Here is a 24,748-nt window from a genome sequence, read left to right on the forward strand (position 1 = left end):
TAACACCTACTGAAGAAAGTGTCCAGTAGCCTACCATACACCATCTGCCTCCTCCCCCCGGGTTCCCACTAGATAACATGGGCACAAAGTCAAAATTGTCTGTGTTGTAAAAATTCATGAAAAAAAACAATTATATTTTTGGTATACATTTAAGGTTAGGTTTAGAAGTGTGGTTAAGGTTAGGTTTAAATTCAGATTTTAAGAATATAAATTGTAGAAATGTATATTTATAGGCGGAGTTTATGACTGTGGCTGTCTTAACTAGTGATTACCCCCCCCCCCCCCCCTCCCCTCGTGTGACTGAGAATGCCCGTGTTGAACTGACAGAGACGATACGGGCTTAGCAGACATGGAGGCCCGATTAATGACCGAGGCCCATTACAACACGTCTCGGCTCAGCTAACGTTGTCTTGGAGAAGAGTCCATTCGTGTTTGGAGATATCAAGGATACCAATTGCTGTGAGGAAAAAAAACAGGGCGAGGGACAAGAAATAGAGAGAGATCCATTTCGGGGCTCTGTTGATTCAACGCAGCCGCCATTTTGTTGACAGTTCGTATTTTTTAAATAACGCTGCATCTATTTTATTTAAATATCTGCTTCCTTAAATGTTGCTATTGCATTTGTCTCTACTCCTTCGATAGAATAGTATTCTAAGGCATGTCTGAACTAGCTGACTCGCTAGCTTGCCTGCTAAATAATATTGCATCGTTAGCCGTCATAGTTTAGCTTTAGCTACAAAGATAGCACGAGTCGCTACCCAAAAATGACAGGTTATTCCGTTATTTGGTTTAGTTTGTATTAGCTTATTTGTGAACATTATGCAAATAAACGCTGACTATCAAATTATGCAAAGCTGTCAGATGGATACATTTCCCACAACTACGGCCACGTTGCTGGAAATGTAAGTTATCCCAGCAAGGCAGCACAGATGACGGCTTGCTAGCGAGCACCATTGATACAATGTAGCATAGGTTGTTATTGGACGACCCATATAGCTTGTTACAAAATCAACACTGTCCTCCTATGAGTTAATACATTGTAAATAGTCGCTACTGCACCGGCGATATTTTGTTGCCTCGTTCCAAAAATGGTCATTCTAGAATTGGCAACAATGTAATAATTTACTTCCTTTTGGCGTCTGTCTAACTTTATGTTTTTTTTTGTTATATTTCTCTCGTTAGCAATATTATCGTGTTAGGACGTCGGTTGGGGTCACTGCTAAACTATAACGTTACCTAGAATATGAATGAGCAGTTTAGCTATAGCTGACCACTTTGCTTATTACAGCAGTTCTATTATCAAGTCAAATAGTCCTAAATGGGTAAAATTTTGGGACATGTCAGGATTCGTAATTGATCTCCCAAAATCGGAATGGATGTATAATTTTGATATTTCTCTAATCTTTGCGTTTTTGGCAAATCAGCAGTGGGGCATATACTGTGGCGACCATGTTGATACCCACGAAGGGGGGATTTCGATCCAGATAATGTGAATACAGTTTTTGGACTCCTACGGAGGTGAGTGGATCTGATAGATCCTGAAATAATCTATATAATCTGAAAGATATATGTACTATTGTAGCTGTTGATATTGTCAATATTTTATTATGAACTATGTACTTTGATGGATATCTCTTGTACTCACAATGCCCTGCACCCGTCATTACAATGCATGACGATCAAATGTTCTCGCATGAGGTGATTTGATATTGTAAAGCGATGTTCTTCTTTAGCGCCAAACCAGTTTCTACATACACTACATGACCAAAAGTACATGGACACCTGTTCGTCGAACATCTCATTTGAAAATCATGTGCATTAATATGGAGTTGATCCCCTCTTTGCTGCTATAACAGCTTTCACTCTTCTGGGAAGGCTTTCCGCTAGATGTTGGGTCATTGCTGCTGGGACTTGATTTTATTCAGCCAGAAGAGCATTAGTGAGGTTGGGCACTGATGGTTGGACGGTTAGGCCTGGCTCGCAGTCGGTGTTCCAATTCATCCCAAAGGTGTTCGATGGGGTTGAGGTCAGGGCTCTGTGCAGGCCAGTCAAGTTCTTCCACACCGATCTTGACAAAGTATTTCTGTATGGATCTCGCTTTGTGCATGGGGGCATTGTCATGCTGAAACAGGAAAAGGCTTTCCCCCAAACTGTTGCCACAGTTGGAAGCACAGAATCGTCTAGAAAGTCATTGTATGCTGTAGCGTTAAGATACACCTTCACTGGAACTAAGGGGCCTAGCCCTCCACCAAACTTGACATTTGGCACTATACATTTGGGCAGGTAGCTTTCTCCTGGTATCTGCCAAACCCAGATTCGTCCATCGGACTGCCAGATGGTGAAGCGTGATTCATCACTCCAGAGAACACGTTTCCACTGCTCCGGAGTCCAATAGCGGTTAGCTTTACACTACTCTAGCCGACGCTTGGCATTGCGTATGGGGATTTTAGGCGTGTGCAGCTGCTCGACCATGAAAACCCAGTTCATGATGCTCCTGAAGTTTAGTTATTGTGCTGATGTTGTTTCCAGAGGCAGTTTGGAACTCCGTAGTGAGTGTTGAAACCGAGGACAGATTATTTTTACGCGCTTGTGTGTCCTACCACTTCGTGGCTGAGCTGTTGTTGCTCTTTGACATTTCCACTTCACAATAACAGCACTTAAAGTTGATTGGGGCAGCTCTAGCAGAGCAGATATTTGACCGACTGACTTGTTGGAAAGGTGGCATCCTATGATAGTGCCACGTTGAAAGTCACTGATCTCTTCAGTAAGGCCATTCTACTGCGAATGTTTGACTATGGAAATTGCATGGCTGTGCTCAATTTTATTCACCTGTCCGCAACTGTTGTGGCTAAAATAGCCAAATCCACTAATTTGATGGGGTGTCGACATACTTTTGTGTGTGTGTGTGTATATATATATATATATATATATATATATGAAAACGGTGGGAATCTATTGTCTGTGGTTAAAGACAAGGTAAAAATAAAATGCTTCTCTTACATCACAGGCTTGAATTAAAAGTGGAGATTTTCAAAACCTGCAACTAGTTGGTAGCCCAAGGGACTGTATTTTCTTGCTCCCCATGTCACTGCAAATCTGTGTTTGCACTGTTTTTAAAAGGTGTAAACTTTTGATGTCATCGGCTAGAACTTTCTAACTTGATATTTTTTGCTACAAAATATAGAAATGTGCCGTTGACATATGTTTACACTGGTATTGTGCTGGCGATAAAGAAATGAGGTTGATAAGTGGTAGTTGCCCTATAAGTTAGGGCAATACAGCTGTTTGGGACCTGATTTATCATGGTTCTTGAGACAATCAGAAACTGTAGCTTATTTAGTATTGTCACGTCAATCAGTAGTTGTTGCGTTTGTTGTGAGTTTAGGAAGTAAGCAGTCTAGCTACAACACATGGATAAAGATCTGCGGTTGTGGTTGAAGCTTTGGTCTCTTAACGTTTTATATATATATATATATATATATATATATATATATATACATACATACTTTTTTAATTGAACCTTTTATTAAACTAGACAAGACAGTTAAGAAAAAATCTTATTTTTCAATGACTGCCTACACCGGCCAAACCCGGACGACGCTGGGCCTATCGTGCGCTGCCCAATGGGACTCCCAATCATGGCCGGTTGTGAAACAGCTTGGAATTGAACCAGAGTGTCTGTACTGGCGCCTCTATCACTGAGATGCAGTGCCTTAGTCTGTTGCGCCACTCGGGAGTCCCCGAGTCAGTTATAACTGATACTAATAACAGTTTGAAAAGATTTACAATAATTGAGTCAGCGGCCTATGATGGTTTCATAATGAAAACATTTTAAGATCGGTCCTCCTATCCTGAGCATGCTGTTGAGGCTGCTTTAAGTACTACTCTATTGGGAAATCAGAAGTTAGGAACAACGTGTGCAAAAGTTAAACGATTATTTGATCTCCAACTTCTCCTTTTTTTTTTGTCGTATTATTCCCCACATGATTTTACCAAACCTCTATGTACATATGACATTGGCTCTTCATTGAAATGTAACCTAATAGAAATAATGTGACATTTCCTTCTGAAACCTCAGGAGTATTCTCTCTGAATGTTAATTGTATCTCTTGAGTAGTAGGCTAACGCATTATTTCACTGTCCTGAGAATAACTGTCCCACTGACTTGAGAATGAGTGTCGGGGCGGACGAGGACTCTTTAGAGCTGCTCTCCATCAGCTTTTTTGATATATTGAGATGTAGCCCTGATATGCAGGAAGAAAAAATAGTACAATCTTTGGTCAGTTTGTTTGGAAATATTGAACTAGGTAATTGGCATAGTGTCATTCTGTTCAAGCAGAACACCTTTTTAGACTGGGAGAGATGTTTTGACTCAATGTAATGCTTAACTCTAGTCTTGTGTCAGTAGCCATTTACATCCCTTGCTACTACAGCCAATTACTTTTGGCATACCAGCACTCAGATCAGCGGAAGCTACACAATGAATTTGCACACACACTAACACTTTAAGCAGTGAGTATAGAATAAATAGGGGAATGATTGTCACAGAGTGATGCAAGGACATGGGGAAAGGAGAGAGAGAGAGAAGGGTGGGGGGAAAGAAATGTGTTTTCAATTAGTAGGAAACCAATGACTAGTTTGTCCTCTGTTCCTAGAGCTTTCCAAGTGAGTAAAAGAGAGGCGAGGGATGGAAAGGGAGAGGGAAGGTAGAAAGAAGAGAGTGGGGCAGAAAGGAGGGAGGTGTGATTTGAGTGTGGTATGTGTAACGGGGGGAGCATGGTGGACGTTAGAGGCGAAGTGGAGTGAGTAATTCCTTCCTCACACAGGAAGCGGCGCAGGTCCTAATCCAGGCACTTGTCATCTCCCGTCTGGATTACTGCAACTCGCTGTTGGCTGGGCTCCCTGCCTGTGCCATTAAACCCCTACAACTCATCCAGAACGCCGCAGCCCGTCTGGTGTTCAACTTTCCCAAGTTCTCTCACGTCACCCCGCTCCTCCGCTCTCTCCACTGGCTTCCAGTTGAAGCTCGCATCCGCTACAAGACCATGGTGCTTGCCTACGGAGCTGTGAGGGGAACGGCACCTCCGTACCTTCAGGCTCTGATCAGGCCCTACACCCAAACAAGGGCACTGCGTTCATCCACCTCTGGCCTGCTCGCCTCCCTACCTCTGAGGAAGTACAGTTCCCGCTCAGCCCAGTCAAAACTGTTCGCTGCTCTGGCACCCCAATGGTGGAACAAACTCCCTCACGACGCCAGGTCAGCGGAGTCAATCACCACCTTCCGGAGACACCTGAAACCCCACCTCTTTAAGGAATACCTAGGATAGGATAAAGTAATCCTTCTAGCCCCCCCCCCCTTAAAAGAGTTAGATGCACTATTGTAAAGTGGTTGTTCCACTGGATATCATAAGGTGAATGCACCAATTTGTAAGTCGCTCTGGATAAGAGCGTCTGCTAAATGACTTAAATGTAATGTAATGTAAATGTAATTGAAGTTAACATGGAGAAGTGGGCGTAGGGAAGCACAGGCAAGACTCCCAAGTTCTGTCCCACAGTTGTGATTCTGCAGAAAAAGCTTGCCTCCCCCAAGCCCTAGAAGCTACAAAGAAAACAATCCAGAACAAGTATTCTCTCAAGCTTCCGAACATTGTTGATTTTAGCACTCTGAATGCTTTATCGGATGACTTGGATGACTTTCCTTAGGCACGCTCTGGCTCCACTAAATGAATCTGTTAGTGCTTTCTGCCACAGTAGGGCAGGCACAGAGAAACCGTCAGCATGCTGCTCTCTCTCTCATTGGCTGCTCCGGAGTGGCTGGGAACAGCGGCTGGATCCTCTGGCCCCCAGAGGGCCCAATGTGCTGAGGTCACAGTTCTGAATCGCCTCCAAATGACTTCACCCGGAGAAAGCACCTGCTTTGGGCGAGCCCGCATTAAATCATTCAGTGGCGTAGGGAGCCGGAGCGGACCATTTCTTTCATACGAACACGTCCGTCCTTCGAGAACACAATTAGGAACCTTGCTGCAGCGCTAAGCTCAGAGCAATCTGAGAGACATTTTCACAGAAACTAATGAGAGATCCACGAGGGGTTGGTTCATTTAGCAGCTTATCACAAATCACCTGGGTGCTGGGGTCTGTAGCATGATGCACTACAGTAGCCATAATGCTCTGTAACCATATCTGAGGGTCAGAGCTCAGAGTGCTGGTCTAGGATCAGGTTCCCACTGTTGACGTATTCTTATTCGTTGTGATCTAAAAGGCAGAACTGACCCTAAACCAGTACTCTTACTCAGACACTTAATAGTGACATTATAGACCCTGTACCTTATTGAGTCCTTGAGCATCAGAACTACACCTCTTGTCAAATACACACCCAGCTGTGTAAATAGGTCACAGATTGAGGGAAGCCGTAAGGACGAACACATCACAAAAAGTCAGAGGGAAGAAGGAAAACCGCTAAGCAAATAGATGTTACAAATATTTCACCTCGTCTCCTCGCTCATTTACTATGCTAAAGGATGCCTCGCAGTGATTAGTAAAGTCAGTGTTTTTGTTCAGTTGACTGACTAATATCAAACCTTTGTATTTTCTCTTTGCTATTCCCCACCTTGTTCTACCCCCTCACATCTCTACCTGTAATTCTCTCTACAGCTTGAAGGACGGAGAAAGAGGGCTGGGCAGCCAGGAAGGGAGAAAAGACACAGAGCAAGGATTGCTTTTTAACTTCCCCAATATCCCCATCCCCCTTCACCCCTATCCCGTCTCTTCCTGGACCGCTGCCTTTTCCTAGAAGCTGTACCTGCTGTCCAAAACATCCCTCCCTGGTTAGTCACCCCTCACCCCCTAAATCTCTGATGGATCTGAGGACTCAGGGCGGGCCTGCTACTCCACCCCCCCTCCCAATCACTGCTCCCCAAGGGGAGCGAGAGAAGGAAGGAGGGGGTGGGAAGAAAGACGAGGAGGAGAAGGAGAAAGAGGGGTCGCAGAAAGACTCTTCTTCAGCTGCAGGTGGAGAGGGCTCCGGTGACCAGCAGCAGTCACCCCAGTTTTCTGTCAAAGAGACTAGCCTCCATGAGGGCAACGTCAAACTCAAGATTGGCCTGCAGGCCAAACGCATGAAGAAGCCACCCAAGATCCTGGAGAACTACGTGTGTCGGCCGGCTTTCAGGGCCACTGTGAGACCCAGCGGGCGCGGCGGTGGCCGCGGGAGCCGCGGAGGAGTCGGAGCAGGCGACGGGGTCAACCAGACCCAGAGCCCAACACATGGCATGGAGAGAGAGCAGAGTCTTGGCAATAAACGACCGACCCCACCGTCTTCATCTCCCTCTGCTGTTGCTGCCCCCACTCCTCCTCCACCTGTTTCTTCGCCTTCCACCACTTCACCCAGTCGAGTGAACGGGAGTACTCCAGCTAAATGGGTGAGCAAGGCAAGCATGTATTAGGGTAGGACTTTGATCGAGAAACCATATCCCTGTCAAACAAGGTATCCTAACTAAAGAGGCTGTTAGGAATTCCACAAGACCTGTCTGGCTTTGGACTGTGCCAAAAAGAGGCAAAGCAATACTGTCAGCCAGTTCACTAATTTCTCTTCTAGCATTGTTTCGCTGGTTTGAATTGAGAAGTTATACTTGTAAAGCTGATTTTTTTACTTCATATTTTGAACAATCATCTGTTTCTTTGTCTGTATTCTCTTTGTGTCCCACTCTGGCTTGTCTCCCCTTCCAATCATTCCCTGCTTCTCAACTCCTTCCTCTCTCTCCTCTGTCCCAGTCTGATCCTAATAAGTGTTATTGAGTCTAGAGGATCTTTTCCTCGAGGCAGAACTGGGAAGCAGTATTGGACACACAATCCCATCAATGAACTGCAATTTACATAGAACTAAACAAAACCTGATTGGATTCCATGTACACCGTCTAGGTTGACTTATTGACAGGGTTGTGCTTTAAGCCTGCTTTATGTGGTTGTCAAATTTTTCTTTCAGAGCATCATTTTCTTCTAATAGGTTTTCTACTCTAGGTAATTACCAGAAAGCATTGCCTGGGTTTGGATATGTATTAAAAGATTACAAATGTCAAAATAGTTATTCTAGAAAATAGATTATTTTGTGTAACACGACCATACCTTTCTAGGAGCTATCTTTCTGGTAGGCCTTATCATTCTGCAATCAATGGTTTTTAGATTTTAATATTTGTATCGTATCCTCTTCACAGGGTCCTCCAAAGCTGGCCTGCAAGTCAGACAAGTCGGAGGCAAAGTCGGACGGGAAATCCGCCATCTCGACGGAGAGACCCCTGAATCTTCACCGCCCTTCTGCAGATGGCAAAACCTACCACGCCTCTGGAAAGAAGATGCCCATGCCCCAAACCAAGTGTCTGACCTCCTCGCCCTCCCCTCCTGCGCCCCCATCACAGGAACCCAGCGTGGAAGGTGTTACCAATCCTCCTGGGTACATTTACAGCAGTGAGGGTCTGGAGGAGAAGGACCGGGGCGTTCCTAGTTGGGGTGCTCCTACTGTTACTGAGAAACTAGCGCAACTCATCGCCACCTGCCCTCCTTCAAAGTCGACCAAGGTGAAACCCCCCAAAACAACTCCCTCTCCCACCACCCACACCACTTCTAACTTTATGGCCCCCACCCCAAAGCAGCGAGACCGCGCTATGGTCAACAGGGCAACCTATTCTAGAGCGGTCCACCTAGCTCCACCCCCTCCTGTCTCGCGCCCTCCTGGCCGCCCCTATGGCTCCAGGAACAATAAAGACTGTGTTTCGGAGAAGTCACCCACCCCACCTGGGAAAGAGGAGGCAGATGGAGCCGGCAAGTCTGGCAGCAGTAACAACAGCAACAGCAGTCGCAGCAGCAGCCCTGTGCTAACCTACGGCAATAGCCGCCTGGCAACAACTTCAAAGGACAACAACGACAGCAACAGTAATGGCGCGAAGCCGCCACAGTCCCGTCTCCCTCACTGCCCACCACCCCACTCCACCTCCTCCTCTTCCTCCTCCTCACCCTCTTGTTTGTCATCCTGCTCCTCATCAGAGAAGAGGACAGGGAGCCTGTCATGTCGCCAGGGCTCCCAAGCCTCTCAAGGACACCACTCTAGAGACCGAGGAAGTCCATCCCAGGCAGAGGAGAGGGACAGCAGTGAGAGGGACAGCAGTGAGAGGGACAGCAGTGAGAGGGACAGCAGTGAGAGGGACAGCAGTGAGAGGGACAGCAGTGAGAGGGACAGCAGTGAGAGGGACAGCAGTGAGAGGGACAGCAGTGAGAGGGACAGCAGTGAGCGTGACAGCAGTGAGCGTGACCGGCACGGCCCCAGAGACTTATCCAAATGCCCCCCTCCTTCAGCATCCGGCAAGCAGGAGTCCAAGACTAAAGGGGCTAATCAGTCACTCAGAGGGGAGAGAAGCAAGAGCTTGAGCCCCAGTAAACGCAGTCCCAACCCCAGTAAACGCAGTCCCAACCCCAGTAAACGCAGTCCCAACCCCAGTAAACGCAGTCCCAACTCCAGTAAACGCAGTACCAACCCCTGTAAACGCAGTCCCAACAGGGAAAGGGACGGTCGCACCAGCGGGATCTTCAGTCCTCTGGAGACTGTGAGACGGACTGCCTCGCCGCCAGAGCCAGGCGGTGACTGTTCACCCCCTCCTCTCAGAGACGAGTCCCCTGGAGAAGAGTCACCGGGCTCGCCTCCAGGGCAGGACAACAAACCCCTGAAGAAGCGGCGAGGCAGAAAGCCCCGCTGGACCAGAATAGTGAACCGGTCACAGAGGGCGGGCCAGGGCAGCCCAGTTGACCAGCGCGAAACCATTGTGCCTTTATCCTCAGGCCTTGATACTCCCCCACCTATACGCAGGCCTGTAGGACGGCCGCCTAACCCCAATAAGGTCAAGCTTTCCGCCGTGTCTCAACTCTTTCCTCAGCCAGCCAGGAAAAGGGGACGCCCCAAGTCTAAAATGCCCAGGCTGGACGCCCCCACTCGGGGACGTCCCCCTCACAAACTGGTCCCATCCAAGGTCTTTTCTTTACACAAGTCGAAAGAGGAGCAGGACCCCCCTGTTCTCCACCCGGAGGTGGATCTAAATCCTCCCAAACCTATGCCGAGGAAGCGGGGGCGACCCAAACGCCTGCCCCCCACCTTGCCACAGGAGGGTCAGCCCCCCACTCTGGCACCGGAAGGGGGGGATGGGAAACAGTTCCGGACCAAGGGCAACGGGCAGCTCATCATGAAAACCATCATAGGCAAGATCAATAAGATGAAGAGTGTGAAACGCAAACGGTTCCTCAGCCAGATCCTATTGGGACCAGGGTCTAGACCAGAGCAGGAGCCCCCCAGAGGAACTGCCAGTGGGGTGGTGGGCCAGGTAGCAGCTGCAACCCAGTCTCTATCCTCCTTGGCTGCTTCTTTCGGTGGCAAACTGGGACCCCAGATCAACGTAAGCAAAAAGGGGACAATATACATGGGGAAAAGGAGAGGGCGCAAACCTAAAGCATCAACAAACCCCTCATTGGCAGCTTCAACACCACCCCCGGAGGGGCCTTTCCTGTCCCCAAACACCACATCGCCCATCCACCACCATCAGTCCCAGTCTCAGCAGCAGCAGCACCATCTCCCCACTGCTGAGGTGTTCCCCTCCCCCTCGCTCTCCCTGTCCAGTGGAGGCCAGAGCCCCATCAGTGATGCCTGCTTTGTGGAGCCAGGGGCAGTGCACTTCCTGACACACCCACACTTCCACTCCCACCACGTCCACCACTCGTTCCCCTTCCCACCCCCGACGTTCTCAGCCCCCTCCCCTCGCACTCTAGGCTCCTCGGCTGCCGTGGCCTCCCAGAAGAAGTCGTGCCGTGGCTACCATCACCACCACCACCATTACAGGCAGCACTACCACTACCGTAAGCTATCCCCTCCCAGGCCTCTCCACCCCACATCCCCTGCACCTCTGAGTGAACTGAAGGAAGCCACCCCCTCGCCTGTCAGTGAGTCTCATAGCGAGGAGACTGTACCCAGCGACAGCGGCATAGGAACAGACAACAACAGCACTTCTGACCGGGGAGAGAAGGCCTGCGGCATGGGGATGCCACCTGGGATGGCCAGTGGGCTGCTAATGCCAGGGGTGATGGGCTCAGCTGTGGGGGTAGGAGTTGGGCTGAACCCTCACGGTGGACTAAGACACTCGTCCTCAGTGCTACTGGAGCACCCCTCTCCGTCACCGCTGGGGGTGAGGTCCTCACCCGACCCCTGCAGGCCCCACCCGGCAGCCCCTCCCTCCGCACTAGTGGGCCACAAAGAGAAACACAAGCACAAATGCAAGCGCCGGAGCCACGGCTGTCCGGGCTACGACAAGCTAAAGAGGCAGAAGCGCAAACGCAAGAAGAAGTACCTGCAGCTGCGCTCCCGGCGCCAGGACCCCGACTTCTTGGCCGTGCTGGATGAGATTGTGGTGAGGCTGAGTGAGATACGGATAGCGCATCGCACCCCCGCTCACAGACTGGGCAGTGGGCTGGGGATGCCCCCGGGAGCTGCAGGGGCGAGCAGAGTACCAGGGTCGGGTGGCAGGGCCGCTGGGACCATGGGAGGCGATGGTGGCCCCCCTCCGCATCACTACCTGCACAGAGACCTGCTCCCCACAATCTTCAGGATCAACTTCAGCGGCTACTACTCCCCCCACCCCTCGTACCCCTGTGACTCTCTGCACTACGTCCGCAAGCCAGACCTGAAGAAGAAACGCGGGCGCCCTCCCAAGCTGCGGGAGTCATTGTCAGACGTACCCTTTGTTCACGGGCTGGGGTTCCCGCTATCTAGCGGCGGGTTCTACCACCCATCCTACAGTGTTCCCTACTCCTCTGGTCCCCTTGGTCTGGGCTACTACAGAGGATACCCCCCAGCCAGCGCCCTGTACCCCCATCACCAGAACCCCCTTTCTGCCCCGTCCCACCACTCCCATCATTCCCCCTCCTTCCACCCGCCACCTCCCCCTTCCTACGTGCACCACCACCACCCGTCACATCTCCTGCTCAACCCCTCCAAATTTCACAAAAAGAAACACAAGCTGCTGAGGCAGGAGTTCCTGGGTGGGGGCCGGTCTCCCGTGCTCTACCCTACTATGTCCTCAGAGCTGTCGTTTGGCTGGCATCACAAACACAAACACAGACACAAACACAGAGAGCGCTGTGCCGAGGAGGATGGGGAAGAGGGAGGAGGGGGGAGCCGAGGCGGAGTGGGAATGACCGAGAGCCCGGGATCGGGAAGAGGAGAACGCGGAGCCAGCGGCGCTGGAATGGCCGAATCTCTGCAGCGCTGCCGCTTTGGAAGAGACTCCACCCCTACTACCACCAGTGCCAACAACCAGGCCACGGCCAACTCCCCTTCCTCGTCCTCCTCTTCCTCAGCCGAGAGGTACAAGCGCAAGGAGACATCCCTGTCCTGCCTGGGGCCCTCTCGCCTGACCCAGGGCAGTGCCGGGCCCCGGGGCCACCACCCTGTAGAGTCCTGGTTCAGGATGGGAAGCTCTGAGGCAGACTACGCTAAGCTCTCCCGGATCCCTGCGGGGGCCGACCAGGGTCCGTTCACAGAAGTCCAGGGAGAAGACCCGGCGGGCTGCTCAGACAGTGAGGAGGAGGAAGAGGAGCCCCTCACGCCCACAGATGAGATGGACCCCAACTCCCAGGACCCCCCACACCACACCAACCTGTTCGCCACCGCCCTGACCAGCACATCGCTGAGGGGAGTCGGAGTCAGGAAGGGAGTGGCAGCAGAGAGTGCGAACTTCTCCCGGATGGAGCTGATGCTGAAAAAGGACCACTCCACGTCAGCGGAGAGGAGAGAGTTGGGTGAGTCACTGTAACAAGGTGTTCTGTTAGAGAGGGATGTTAGCCTACAGGATCAGTGTCTTGAGCCTACAGTACCAGTGTCTTGCTGAAATCTAGTGTGTACATCAATGTGAGGGAGTCCTCATCAGATTTTAGGCTATTTGCTTTGATGGAAATTACTTTTTTGAGAGCGTTCAAAATCCCTGTGCTATTTATAGCTCCGACTCTGATTTCTGCACCAAAATGTATCTTTGTACTACTTCGGAATTCGACCCAAATTGAATCTGACATTGTGAAGGTTATTGAATTGTGCACCAAGTTCACTTCCAAAAATAGTTCCGCTGCTGGTGCTTCAAGAATTCAGCGGTTTCTGTTTTGATTGAATGTCGCTTAGCTTAATTTCTTGGCAATACGTAGTGAAATTGGCCTGGTATGCATAGCCATTAGTGGCAGTATTGATTCCAGGGTTATGTGTTCGTGCAGTGACCCCTTTGCAAACCACCATATGGCATAGTGAGCACTGAACACTGTGTGTCCCAAATTTCACCCTATTCCCTTTATAGTGCACTACTTCTGACCAGAGCCTTGGTTAAAAGTAGTGTGCTATAGAATAGGGTGCCATTTGGGACATGTCCATTATCTCTGCTGAATCACAGCGTTCAATGACTCAATATACCCTTTAAAAATCCCTTGGAGGGACACAATGCCATCCCTTGTACGTACATCTACCCTCCACCGGCCCTGACATTAGATAGCCCTAACCTGTAATTAAGGGCTTGGCAGCAAAACTCCCATAATTACATAAACGGGCCCTGCTTTGTGTGTGGTTGTCATTGTAGCCTTGTAGGATGTACAGCGAGCTGTTTTGTCCGTAAGAATAGTAAGAAAAGTCTTGTCGTGATAGTTGAGCTGGATGTTTTGTTACAGGCTATATTTGGTAGTCTTCCTTCCCCATCAAAGCTGTCAAACTGAAAGGCTGCTTCTGTGTGTCTTAGATCCCTGTGTACACAGCTAATATAGCTGGACAGGTAATACTGAGTGCTTTGGGTAATGATTCTGCTTCATCAAGCTGCCTTAGACTGCGAGATGGGCGTGTGTGTCTGTTACTGTGCACGTGTGAGGAGGCCAGGCACGCTTGGGTGGAAGGCTCCTGGTGAGGTAAGCAGGCAGTATGGTGTAGTTTGAACCCAGCCAGGGTAATCCAGGATTAGAGCTCAGGACACAGGGTCGTCCAGCGGTCAGACTGCACCACCACCATGGAAGTAGCCTAGTCGGCAGGGAGGTGGAGGGTGGAAGAACCTTGCACAGGAGTGTGAACCAGAGTAGAGAAACGTGGGGAGAAGCAGCAGAGGGGATGGGGAGCCGGTGGAGTGCCCAGGTGCTGATTGGGCAAACTGACAGTCCCCTTTTAGTGAACGGTGCTACTAAATGCAATAAGCTGAAAAAGTCTGGCATCGTTGTTCATTACGTGTTGTTGCATTTCAGTTTGGTGAGGTGGGCCTAGCCTATATGTCTATCTGTAATAAACTGCATTTTGATGAGGGATTTGAAATTGATTAATTTCCTTTCAATTTAAGATTTAAGCCTGGATAATTATTAGGCAGCATTAAAAGACGGCGGCCAGTTGTCGGCCTAACAGTGGAAGTAAGCTTGGACTTGGAATAAATACAAGTTCATAAGTGTCACGTTGCAGCTTATTCCTGTGTTTATCATCTACTTCTCCCCCCCCTCTCTTCTCTGTCCTTGTCTATGTGCAGGCAATACATCAGGTGTCCAGACCCGAGGCGACCACTCTGCCCCTGAGGACCACCTCATGCAGCAGCAGCACCACAACCACCACCCTCTGTTCCACTCCCTTTCTTCCTCCTCCGCCTGCCCCTCCCACTGCGGCCACGACTCACCCTCCCAGGGCTGCTGCCTGGACAATGATGCCTCCCTGCAGCACCACTCCCACCGGGCCCAGCCCTCCAAACACAGCCTGCACCACGTCAACAAGATCCTCCGCGCCAAGAAGCTCCAGAGACAGGCGAGGACAGGCAACAACGTGGTCAAGAAGAGGGGCCCCGGGCGCCCCAGGAAGCATCCCCTGCCCTCCCCGCCCCCATCGCCGTCCCCTCTGGCTGAAGTGACCCAGACCAGGCACCGGGACCGAGGAGGAGGGTCAGGGGGAGGAGCGTGTAAAGAGGACACGGTGACAGACGCGATCGAGTCGGTGGTCCAGGGCCAGCGCAGGAAAGGCCAGAAGAGGAAGCACTGGGAGAGAGATGGGGATGAGGATGAAGAGGAGGAAGGGGGGGGTGAGGAGGTAGGGGAGGGCGAGAAGGTGGAGGAACGAGCGCTGGACAGGGAGGTGAACCTGGGAGGCCTGGGGATGAGGTCCAGAGCTGGGGGAGGAAGAGGCTGGCTCACCCAAGAGGAGCTGCAGCGCTTTCGCAGGTAAAACCACCACCACCACTGCAGGCTAACACGTGATTGTAGCCTCAACAGTGAGCACTGTGATCATGATGCTGCTTACTTTCATAGGCAGTGCTAATCTTAGATCTTAGCAGCTGTGTGTATATATAGGAGAGTCTATCAAGCCAGTCATTACTTTAAAGTGAGTCTTGATTCTATTTCAGTGCTCTGGAGGGGAAACCAGATGGCCACTCCTCCCCGGAACCTCCGGGCACCGTCTCCATGGAACAAGCTCCACCCATGCCTATAACCAGCCTACGGGAGAAGAGGGCAGCCAGGCCTCCAAAGAAAAAGTACCAAAAAGCGGGGCTCTACTCTGATGTGTACAAGACTGCGGAGTGGGTTCCATAATTGTGCCAGACATAAAATCTGGATAACCCGTTTGCTTACCAAAGGTCAAACCAGTAATATTTAGGGCATATATGGACATCTCACTCGCTCTTATTTCTTTTGTCCCTGTTTCTCTTTTAGTCCTCGCAGTCAGATCCTGCAACTGAAGAAAGAGAAACTGGAGTACACACCTGGGGAACATGAGTACGGGCTTTTTCCTGCCCCCATCCATGTCGGTGAGTGTCCTTTGCACGCAAACACACATTTTGTCATGACATGTTACTGTGTCTTAAAATCAACTCCCTCGTTCCCCTCACGCATTCTGTTATTTTCTGTCTCCCCCCCACATTCTTTCAGGAAAGTACCTAAGACAGAAGCGCATTGATTTCCAGTTGCCTTACGACATCTTGTGGCTGTGGAAACATGACCAGGTGATCGCTTATGTTCACTACTAAGTGTTGTTCCTTCAGAGTCGACAAACTATATAATAGGAATTTGTTCAATCTATGTAAGGGTTTGTCTCTTTTATGACATAAGGCCTGCGACAGACTAGCGTCATGTTCAGCAGGTGTACTTGAACATCAAGCTTCCTCACTCTACAAAAACAGGAGATAGGCTCCTGGACTATGGGCAGTTCTGGCTCCGACAAGGCTACTTATGATGTAATAACCTACATTTCTTGGTCGTTTTAGCTCTACGAGAAGCCTGACGTCCCCCTTTATAAAAAGATCAGATCAAGTGAGTTCACACTCTTTCTAAGGTCCAGTCAATAATAACGTAACCAAACACTATTTCATGCTGAGCATTAAGGCAGCCATAATCTGGTCAAGCTATTGTGTATCTGACCTTGTGTAACCTGTTTCCGCTGTAGACGTCTATGTGGATGTGAAGCCTGTTTCGGGTTATGAAGCCACCACCTGTAACTGCAGGCCTTCCGGGGAAGCCGTAGACAGAGGCTGCCTAGACGAATGCCTCAACAGGTATAAACACTGGCATTGGAGATTAAAATAGACCCGCACACTGGTATGTGTGCTCCCTGCAGTGCCATGTTTATCTACAAGGAAAACTCATTCAAACCTGCGTGGGTTTTCAATTTACATCAATTTTCAGACACCTGCCTTGGAATAGCATCTCAAGATGTGAATTGAATTCAGTATGATTAAAGAATCTTGGTGTCTCGCACTTAGCAGTAATAAGTATTTTCTTCCACTCCCTCAGGATGAGCTTTGCCGAGTGCTCCCCCGGCACCTGTCCCTGCGGGGAGCAGTGTGACAACCAGCACATCCAGAGGCATGAGTGGGTGCAGTGCCTGGAGCGCTTCCGTGCCGAGGGCAAGGGTTGGGGCATTCGCACCAAGGAGCCCCTCCGCTCAAGCCAGTTCATCATCGAGTACCTGGGAGAGGTCGTCAGCGAGCACGAGTTCAGGTGAGATAGATTTGAATGCATGTATTGATACACTATATATACAAAAGTATGTGGACATCCCTTCAAATTAGTGGATTCGTCAATTTCAGCCACACCCGTTGCTGACGTGTATAAAATCGAGCACACAGACATGCAATCTCCATAGACAAACATTGGCAGTAGAATGGCCTTACTGAAGAGCTCAGTGACTTTCCACGTGACCCTGTTATAGGATCCCAACTTTCCAACAAGTCAGTGCGTACAATTTCTGCCCTGCTAGAGCTGCCCTAGTCAACTTTAAGTGCTGTTATTGTGAAGTGGAAACGTCTAGGAGCAGCAATGGCTCAGCCGCAACATGGTAGGCCACAAAAGCTCATAAAATGGGGCCGCCGAGTAGCAGAGCGCTTATAAATCGTCCTCGGTTGTAACACTCAATACCAAGTTCCAAACTGCCTCTGGAAGAAACGTCAGTCCAAGAACTGTTCGTAGGGAGCTTTATGAAATGGGTTTTCATGGCCAAGCAGCCGCACACAAGCCTAAGATCTCCATGCGCAATGCCAAGCATCGGCTGGAGTGGTGTAAAGCTCACCGCCATTGGACTTTTGGAGCAGTGGAAAAGCATTCTCTGGAGTGATGAGTTAAATAATTACGCTTCGATTAATCTGGGTTTGGCGGATGCCAAGAGAACGCTACCTGCCCCAATGCATAGTGCCAACTGTAAAGTTTGGTGGAGGAGGAATAATTGTCTGGGGCTGTTTTTCATGGTTTGGGCTAGGCCCCTTAGTTCCAGTGAAAGGATATCTTAATGCTACAGCATACAATGACATTCTAGATGATCCTGTGTTTCCAACTTTGGCAACAGTTTGGGGAAGGCCCTTTTCCTGTTTCAGCATGACAATGCCCCCGTGCACAAAGCGAGGTCCGTATAGAAATGGTTTGTCAAGATCGGTGTGGAAGAACTTGAGCCCTGACCTCAACCCCATCAAACGCCTTTTTAGATTAATTGGATGCTGACTGCGAGCCAGGCCTAATCGCCCAACATCAGTGCCCGTCCTCACTAATGCTTTTGGGGCTGAATGGAGGCAAGTCCCCACAGCGATGTTCCAACATCTTGTGGAAAGCCTAGAAGAGTGGAGACTTGTAGCAGCAAAGGGGTGATGAACTCCATATTAATGCCCATGATTTTCAAATGAGATGTTCACATACTTTTGGCCATGTAGTGTATGTGTGTATGCGTTAAGGGGCAAATCCTAACTTCCACAAGTCACATTTTCACTTTGTGCTTTATTTTATTAACAAATGTAAGGCAATGGTCAATCTTAGCGCTGGGGGTAGCGCTATGTTCAAAACCGTAATTATGGGTGTAGTAGTTGGCGGTGGCGGGTAAGGGCTGGGTTTTGATAAATAAACAAGTTGTAGGTGTGTCGAGGCTTGACCCCTCACTGACCAATCTGAACATGCACCATGGCTAAATATGTGGTTTCTTCAAGTTGTGTATTTAGGTATGCCTTAGAAATCAAACAAGGTATGGGCTGCATGATACGACTACAGGCTATTGATGATTTGAGAAAGTGGCAAAAAAAGCTTGGACTCTGTTCCTTGCCTCAAGCTGCACATGCTGTTCTCTCATCAAGTGATCATATTTTCACCCATCATACTATTCTCGATTTAATTTTGACTTTCCAAATCGAAATAAATGTTACATATTAGTAATGGCCCATTATCAAATGGGCAAGACAAAAAGACTTCCGGGATAGTGAATGGAGGCCACTTTCCCGCCAGTACGTTTTTAACTCATGTCTGGTAGTCTACTCCGGTAATTTTGCTGCGTGACATGTGATTTTCCGCCCAAACTCTGTATGCCATGGGCTCTCCAACCCTGCCCCTGCAGCTACCCAGTGCTTAATTTGGGAAACCAAGTGAAATCTGTTTGGCAACATCGATAGTAACATGTTTTAACAATGAAACATTTCATTAAACTGTTGACAGCTCCCCTCTCTGAGCGCTGAAGAAAGGAATGAAGGAGAGAGGGGAGGAGATGGAAACTCACGGTGGTGAGAAATTCTGTAGCTAAAGGTAATGTGTCTGTCTATTAATTATGAGATTACTTAGCTAGTCAAAATAAAATGCACTAATTTGTAGGCAAAATCTGAATTTGTTTAATTTAGGCTAGACCATTATGTACCAAATATCTTAAATAGGTATTTCTTTGTTTTTCTGCCACATGTAATATGCGGTAGGCTATGTATCATATAATGGCACAATCATTTTATTTCAGCTGTTTTTTGGGGGACTTGGGCTCACATATATATATATATATAGTGCGTTCAGGAAGTGTTCAGACCCCTTGACTTTTTCCACATCTTGTTACGTTACAGACTTATTTTTTGTTGTTGTTGAAATAGTTCCCCCCCCCCCATCAAGCTACACACAATACCCCATAATGACAAGGCAAGAACAGTTTATTAAAAAAAAAAAATCGTTTTATTTGATCAAATTTGCTATCACATTTACATAATTATTCAGACCCTTTACTTAGTACTTTGTTGAAGCGCCTGTGGTGGAGATTACAGCCTCGAGTCTTCTTGGGTATGACTACAAGCTTGGCACACCTGTATTTGGGTAGTTTTTCACATTCTTCTCTGCAGATCCTCTCAAGCGCTGTCGGCTTGGATGATGGGGAGTGTCGCTGCACAGCTATTTTCAGGTGTCATACCCAAGGTGTCATACCCAAGGAGATTCAATGCTGTAATCGCTGCCAAAGGTGCTAAAACTAAGTACTGAGTAAATGGTCTGAATACTTACGTAAATGTGATATTTCAGTTTAGATTTGTTTATAAATTAGCAAGCATTTCTAAAAACCTGTTTGCTTTGTCATTATGGGGTATTGTGTAAAGATTGAGGGGGATATTTAAATAAAAACAAATCTAATGTTTTAGGATAAGGCTGTAATATAACAAAATGTGGAGAAAGACAAGGGGTCTGAATACTTTCCGAGGGGCGTTGTATATGTGCCTTCAAAACAACCCCTTGACTTCTTCCACATTTTCTTGTGTTTTTGCCTGAATTTAAAATGGGTTAAGTAGATTTTTTTTGTGTCACTGGCCTACATGCAATACCCATAATGTTAAACTTGATTAACTAAAAATGAGAAGCTGAAATGTGATGTGTATAATTATTCAACCCCTTTGTTATGGGAAGCCGGAATATTTTCAAGAGTAAACAGTAGTAGTAATAACTTACATAAATTGCATGGACTCCATGTGCAATTGTAAGTCGCTCTGGATAAGAGCGTCTGCTAAATGACTTAAATGTAAAATGTAAATGTATAAGTGTTTAACATTATTTTTTTTACATGACTGCCACATCTTTTTTCATACCACACACAATAGTGTGTGTATGTGTATATATACACTCAGCAAAAACAGAAACGTCCTCACTGTCAACTGTGTTTATTTTCAGCAAATTTAACATGTGTAAATATTTGTATGAACATAACAAGATTCAACAACTGAGACATAAACTGAACAAGTTCCACAGACATGTGACTAACATAAATGGAATATTGTGTCCCTGAACAAAAGGGGGGGGTCAAAATGAAAAGTAACAGTCAGTATCTGGTGTGGCCACCAGCTGCGTTAAGTACTGCAGTGCTTCTCCTCATGGACTGCACCAGATTTGCCAGTTCTTGCTGTGAGATGATACCCCACTCTTCCACCAAGGCACCTGCAAGTTCTGGGACATTTCTGGGGGGAATGGCCCTAGCCCTCACCCTCAGATCAAACAGGTCCCAGATGTGCTGAATCGGATTAAGATCCGGGCTCTTCGCTGGCCATGGCAGAACACTGACATTCCTGTCTTGCAGGAAATCACGCACAGAAAAAGCAGTATGGCTAGTGGTATTGTCATGCTGGAGGGTCATGTCAGGATGAGCCCGCAGGAAGGGTACCACATGAGGGAGGAGAATGTCTTCCCTGTAACGCACAGCATGGAGATTGCCTGCAATGTCAACAAGCTCAGTCCGATGATGCATTGACACACCGCCCCAGACCATGACAGACTCTCCACCTCCAAATTGATCCCGAGTACAGGCCTCGGTGTAATGCTCATTCCTTCGACGATAAACGCGAATCCGACCATCACCTCTGGTGAGACACAACTGCGACTCGTCAGTTAAGAGCTCTTTTTGCCAGTCCTGTCTGGTCCAGCGACGGTGGGTTTGTGCCCATAGGCGACGTTGTTGACGGTGATGTCTGGTGAGGACCTGCCTTACAACAGGGCTACAAGCCCTCAGTCCAGCCCCTCCCAGCCTATTGCTGACAGTCTGAGCACTGATGGAGGGATTGTGCGTTCCTGGTGTAACTCGGGCAGTTGTTGTTGCCATCCTGTACCTGTCCCGCAGGTGTGATTTTCGTATGTACCGATCCTGTGCAGGTGTTACACGTGGTCTGCCACTGCGAGGACGATCAGCTGTCCGTCCTGTCTCCCTGTAGCGCTGTCTTAGGCGTCTCACAGTACGGACATTGCAATTTATTGCCCTGGCCACATCTGCAATCCTCATGCCTCCTTGCACCATGCTTAAGGCATGTTCGCGCAGATGAGCAGGGACCCTGGGCATCTTTCTTTTGGTGTTTTTCAGTAGAAAGGCCTCTTTAGTGTCCTAACTTTTCATAACTGTGACCTTAATTGCCTACTGTCTGTAAGCTGTTAGTGTTTTAATGACCGTTCCATAGGTGCATGTTCATTAATTGTTTATGGTTCATTGAACAAGCATGGGAAACAGTGTTTAAACCCTTTACAATGAAGATATGTGAAGTTATTTGGATTTTTACGAATTATCTATGAAAGACAGGGTCCTGAAAAAGGTCCGTTTCTTTTTTTGCTGAGTTTAGAAGCTCAAGCATTTCGCTACACCCGCAATAACATCTGCTAGTCACGTGTATGTGACCGATAAAATTTGATTTTGATATACACATACATACCCAGGTTTGGGGAGTAACGGATTACATATAATCGTAAGGGATTACAAAAAACCTGTAACAATAATCCTTTACGTTACCAGTGAAAAATATTGTAATCTGATTGGATTTTTTTTTTTTACTAGCTTACTTTTTAATTCAGAAAGGATGTTTGAGAACTCTTTGACACTTCTGTTTTTTTCAATGACATTCAAATCAGCTTTGAAGAAAGGCATACGTTTAATTTTGTTGAGCGAGTCTGACCTTAAATCAGACCATTATGATGACACACCAAATGTGTTTGATGGATCGCAGGAATTGGCTTTTGTAGGCTATAATCCAAGCTATGTCTTCCAATGGTGCGACTGCTGTCGGTATCCAAAGATTATCCAATTTGAATAAACGCTTGGAAGTAAGGATGACAGCAGTGGTGTAATCTACGGCGCACGGATATCACTTATTGTTATCAACACAGCGCATTGATGTGAATCACACTGCTGCTCTCTCATTTACCTATTGTTGTGGATGGCTGTTCACACATCTAAATGTGTGTTTGAACCCAGTGGTTGAATTCAAGAAGTTTAAGCAGCCTGTCAATCATTGTTTTTTAAACCAGTGGACAGCGAGTGAAAAATGCGCTCATGCTACAGCTGCATAGTTCGGATCCCAGCCTATGGAATAAAAGTGAGGCTTTTATTGCTCAATCTAATTCATGGTGATAAGAAAAATCCATAGGCCTAATAGACACATGTTCAAACTCGCACATATTTGATAGACTTAAAGGGGCAATCTGTAGTTTGTACATTTTTTTATTCGTAAGAATATAACTTATAAATGCCTCGAGCTTAGTTCAACTGTCACACTTAATGAGAACCCAAAATATAATCTTGTTTCTCCAATGTTTGTAAACAAACAAGTCCTTTCGTCGATAGCTCTGTCTATTAATCTGAGAGTGGTTACATTTCTCCAGGCCCATCCCTCAGCTTTTTACCAAAAGAGAGGCGGGGCACCCATTTTATTGTTTCATCTGTGGATTTGCTCTTTAAAAAGCTGCATGTTATCAAGATATCAAAGTGTCACCAACAAAAAGGTTAACAATAGGCCTATAGCAATATGGCATTCATTTTTCACATGTAATAGCACTTTTCAGTAGTGCTCAAAGCATGCCTTTCCATGAGTGAAATGTTTATTTTTCAAATCGAATCAATGAGCACAATCAGTCCTCCATGACAATAACATCATAAACAACAGAGTAGTGCTGACTAATAAACCCTTTGTTTTGGGGTTATGCTCAGGCAAGACAATTTGGCTAATCTATACTTACATATTTCCAAGTCCTATTCTTGACGATCAAGGGGTACAACATTTATTGGAAGGACTGGAGTTCTGATAGACTTTTAAAAATGTTAAGATATAATTTAATTGTATTATATACAGTAGAAAGTGATGGGTTAGAAGCCTACAGTGGTTCTTCCTTTAAAAGTTGCATCATACTGCAGAACACCTTGCGGGCTGCTGCAGCATTCTATGGCACGTTATTTAATTGTCAGCCATTTTTTACGTTAATGCAAGTTAGTGCTAGTTTGACCACCAGATGGCAACTTTGAGAAGCATTTGATAATCTCCCATATTGGTATTACTTGAGAATTTAAAACTTTTTTTGTAATAAAGTAGTATATTGATTTGAAGAAATTTGGATTAATTGGATTAATATTATGGTGTTTCTATTCCGTTAGAATGGAATGGAAAATATTATGCTTCACAATGTGAAAGTCGGGAGTAGAATACAGCATAAGAGGATTGGCGGATTCTAAATTTAATATATAAGGGGCATAACATTTCCACACCCTAATTGTAGTGTAACCAATACTCATTTCGCCTATGCTAGGCCTACAGTATATCTACCAATATTTTTGTCAATGACGTGACTCCGCCAATTACGTTTTATAGGATTGTAGGATTCTAAATTAATATTTAAGGGGCATTTTCCGTTAGGATCTGTGAGAATATTTAAGGGGCTTTTTATATAATTCTTAATTAATAATAATCACTTCTTTTTTAAAGTTACAATATTTTGGAGATTTCATTTCCATTATCATTTAACCTTGAGTGAGCGAGGAAAAATACAACTTGATGGTCGGCAGTACAGTACTGGGTTATTTAGCTAAAGAATCCCAATGTCGTGCGGGCACGGCGTGTGGGAGACCGGGGTTCAATTCCCCGACGGGGAGGAAGGTGTAGGCTGTCCTTGTAAATAATAATTTTATCCATATGTGTTATTTCATAGTTGTGATGTCTTCACTATTATTCTACAATGTAGAAAATAGTAAAAATAAAGAAATTCTGTAATGAGTAGGTGTCAACTTTTGATTGGTACTTAATTACTTTGCTTAATATTATGGTGTTTCTATCCCAAGAAAAACGAAAACCCCTCGGGGGTCCGTGAGGATGGAATGGAAAATATGGCGCTGTACAACGTGGCGGTCTGCAGTACAGTACCGGGCTATTTAGCTAAAGAATCCCAATGTCGTGTGGGCAGGACACGCGGGAGACCGGGGTTCAATTACCCAACGTAGAGGAAGAAGTAGGCTGCCCTTGTAAATAAGAATAAAAAAATATATATTTAACCAATACCCAAACAGAGTTTTGGTGAAAATAAATATTTTATTGATTTATCAAGAACAGTCCCTATGCTTGTCTCAGAGCAGCACGAAACAGTGCTAAAATAGTTGTAGGCTATTGCTTTTAACTTAAATATGCTACACCACTTTTAACAGCACATTACCCAACACTAG

At 47.1% G+C, this 24,748-nt stretch overlaps 1 protein-coding gene across 5 annotated transcripts in view; it reads left to right on the forward strand.

The window, feature by feature from the left end:
- The first annotated feature begins 286 nt into the window (after positions 1–286).
- LOC139558817 (histone-lysine N-methyltransferase ASH1L-like) overlaps positions 287–24,748 on the forward strand; it is a 58,810-nt gene continuing 34,348 nt past the window's right edge. For 3 of the 5 annotated variants that reach the window (XM_071374287.1, XM_071374290.1, XM_071374291.1), the window contains exons 1-11: positions 287–459; positions 1,425–1,518; positions 6,652–7,418; positions 8,211–12,828; positions 14,565–15,243; positions 15,426–15,599; positions 15,733–15,827; positions 15,949–16,022; positions 16,284–16,329; positions 16,463–16,571; positions 16,810–17,016. In XM_071374287.1, the coding sequence (XP_071230388.1) occupies positions 6,855–7,418; positions 8,211–12,828; positions 14,565–15,243; positions 15,426–15,599; positions 15,733–15,827; positions 15,949–16,022; positions 16,284–16,329; positions 16,463–16,571; positions 16,810–17,016 (6,566 nt within the window). In that variant the 5' untranslated portion in view covers positions 287–459; positions 1,425–1,518; positions 6,652–6,854. Of the gene's footprint in view, positions 551–1,424; positions 1,519–6,651; positions 7,419–8,210; positions 12,829–14,564; positions 15,244–15,425; positions 15,600–15,732; positions 15,828–15,948; positions 16,023–16,283; positions 16,330–16,462; positions 16,572–16,809; positions 17,017–24,748 lie in introns of all 5 variants that reach the window. The other 2 variants (XM_071374288.1, XM_071374289.1) reach the window with 2 other exon arrangements.

The sequence above is a fragment of the Salvelinus alpinus genome, chromosome 29 (assembly GCF_045679555.1).
Source record: "Salvelinus alpinus chromosome 29, SLU_Salpinus.1, whole genome shotgun sequence".
NCBI lineage: Eukaryota > Metazoa > Chordata > Actinopteri > Salmoniformes > Salmonidae > Salvelinus > Salvelinus alpinus.